The following is a 2,654-nucleotide window of genomic DNA, read 5'->3' as shown; positions in this document are numbered from 1 at the left end:
ATGAACAAACTGGTTGTGAAATTCATTGCAAATGATATGCAACCCCTCTCTGTTGTTTCAAATCCTGGGTTTATTGATCTGGTGCAGGGCCTTGACCCCAATTATACTTTACCATCCCGAGCTAAAGTGACAAGAGATCTTCTCCCTGAAATCTATGCTGTAGAGAAATTGAAACTGCAGGAGGCGCTAAAAAAAGTAGGACATGATTCCCTTACCACAGATATATGGACCTCCCAGGCGACTGAGGGTTTCATGGCTGTCACTGTACATTACATTAATGAGAAAGGCTGCCTCTGCAGCAACGTGCTTACTACTGCGAAAATTGAAGAAAGCCATACTGCTGATGCTATCACAGCTCATCTTCTGAAAATTGCCACTGAGGGGGGGATTAAGGAAAAGGTTGTAGCTGTAGTTACCGATAATGGAGCAAATGTGGTACGGGCTGTAAAGGATGCTGTATCTGTTGAGGGTACAGGCTGGAGACATGTTTCGTGCTTCGCACATACTCTGAATTTGACTGTGAGGGGTGCTATTGATTATACTGCTGACTTGTCACCTCTTGTCCAAAAAGCTAGGAACATAGTCAGCTTTTTCAGACGTAGTGTTGTAGCTGCCGACAAGTTGCGCCAGGTTCAGATCACTATTGACAATGTTTGCACCAAAAAACTGAAACCTGATGTGACCACTAGATGGAATTCACTCCTCATAATGTTGCGTAGTCTACAAGACCTGAAAGAGCCAGTAACAAGTTCGCTGGCACTTCTCGGTAAAGTAGATCTCCTACTCACTGAAAGTGAGTGGTATGTTATTTCAAACGTGATCGCGGTACTTACACCTTTTGACGAGGTCACAATCGAGCTCTCTTCTGAAAGCTATCCCTCCATCTCAAAAGTCCTGCCTTTATCCAAGATTTTGAGACGCCACCTTGTTCAGGTAGATTGTGGTGGATTTTCAAATGTCGCCGAGGACTTCCGCAAGGCTTTGATGGAGAAAATGCAAGCTAGGTTTATAAGCCTTGGTCAGGTCACACCCGTGACGATTGCCACATACCTTGATCCGCGTTTCAAGAAAATGTATATTTCCCCTGACGATCTTGTCTCGGTTGAGGGAAAAATAGCAAGAGAGATGGATTTGGCCTTGCTGTCTGCTGAATCCGTAGCAGCAGGTACAAGTACCGTCACAAGCCCCGCGACACAGCATCGACAGGTTCATGACAGTTTGTGGGGCTCACATGACGAAGTTCTGGTAGTCAACTCAGGACGCGGTTCGACAGCAGCCGAGTCTACTATGGCTCTGCAGCTTTTTAACAGGGAATCTGTAGTTCCAAGAAAAACGGATCCACTCAAGTGGTGAAATTCTTGCAACATGGGCTCTCAGAAATATCTGTACGAGGTTGCCATGAAATTCATGTCTGTGCCCGCCACCAGTGTCCCTTCTGAGAGAGTTTTTTCCAAGACCGGTCAGTTGATCACAGAGCGGCGAAACCGACTCTCTGGGAAAAACAGTGACATGTTGCTATTTTTGAATAGCCAAATATAGCCGCGTTTTTTTCTTGAGCCCAAGTAGTTTCATGTCTGGGTTTTCGTGATATTCTTTCATATAATCGAAGTTGGTTTTTTCATTGTTCAATGTTGTATTATTCGAAGTTTTTATAAAAAAAATGATGCAAAATACTCTTTAACTACGATTTTCGTTATTTAACTTTGGCAAAAACAAGAGTGTATCGCGGCCAAAAACGGGTCCGAAATATCGATATCAATATATCGAATATCGAAAGTGAAAATATCGATATATCGATGCATCGAAAAATCGAAATACTGCCCAGCACTGCCCTCACTGACCGTTTTCTTGCTAACAAAATTCGCAGCGTTGCTATAAACTATAGCCTTCTTTTTCAGATTTCAGGTTAATTCGCTAGCTGAAAGACAAACATAGGTCATCGTTTTTTCAAAGTTAACGGTTTCTACTTGTGTACTTGTGTTAAAGTTCCCCACACAATTTCTAGATATAGCCATAGGCCATGCATAATTCTTTCTTGTTATTTTTTCAGATTCAAATGAATAAATTACTGTTAATGAGAGATAAGAACAAAAATATAAATATATTTAAGCTATATCCAGAGTAGTTTCTCATTAGCTAGTTAAGCTTAACACAATGGCTTATTTAACATCTTTTGGAATATAAGCTTGTTTTTTATTAGTGGACTATCTGTGGACCAAGTCGCTTAAGGCCATCACAGCTACACACGCTTCTCCTTCATATAATTTAATTAAAGCTTACTTCTGTGCACCGTCCCAGGATGCTTCAATTCCTTTGGACTCTTTACTTACGACATTCTCGCACCCCATTCGGGAACGACCTGTTTTTTTTTTAGGTCCCAGACGGTGGCCAACAAATACTATCTTCAGCAATCTGTCATCCTTCATCCATGGAATATGTCTTAGCCATGTAAACCCTTTTGTCAATATAGCCCTATAAAGTGGGACAAACCGCATTTTTCATCGATAATTTTACTAGCGCATTCTACAGAGCGGCAATATAAAGCCATGATTATAGGGAGCTGGGCCACGAATCCACTGATAGTGATTGCTCTGTTGAATTTATATTTCAGACAAAGATTTCGATCTATAATCTTATGTAAATGTATGTTTAGA

General features: G+C 41.3%; 1 protein-coding gene across 1 annotated transcript; it reads left to right on the top strand.

Moving 5' to 3' along the window:
• LOC148956843 (E3 SUMO-protein ligase ZBED1-like) lies at positions 1-1,353 on the top strand. The gene has a single exon (XM_089092213.1). The coding sequence runs from the start codon at positions 1-3 to the stop codon at positions 1,351-1,353; it is 1,353 nt and encodes a 450-aa protein (XP_088948339.1).
• The last annotated feature ends 1,301 nt before the right edge of the window (positions 1,354-2,654 follow it).

The sequence above is a fragment of the Artemia sp. Qi Xiang Cuo genome, chromosome 1, assembly GCF_049724085.1.
Source record: "Artemia sp. Qi Xiang Cuo chromosome 1, ASM4972408v1, whole genome shotgun sequence".
Lineage (NCBI taxonomy): Eukaryota > Metazoa > Arthropoda > Branchiopoda > Anostraca > Artemiidae > Artemia > Artemia sp. Qi Xiang Cuo.
The sequence above is the reverse complement of the archived record's forward strand: the minus strand, read 5'-3'. Positions and strand labels throughout refer to the sequence as shown.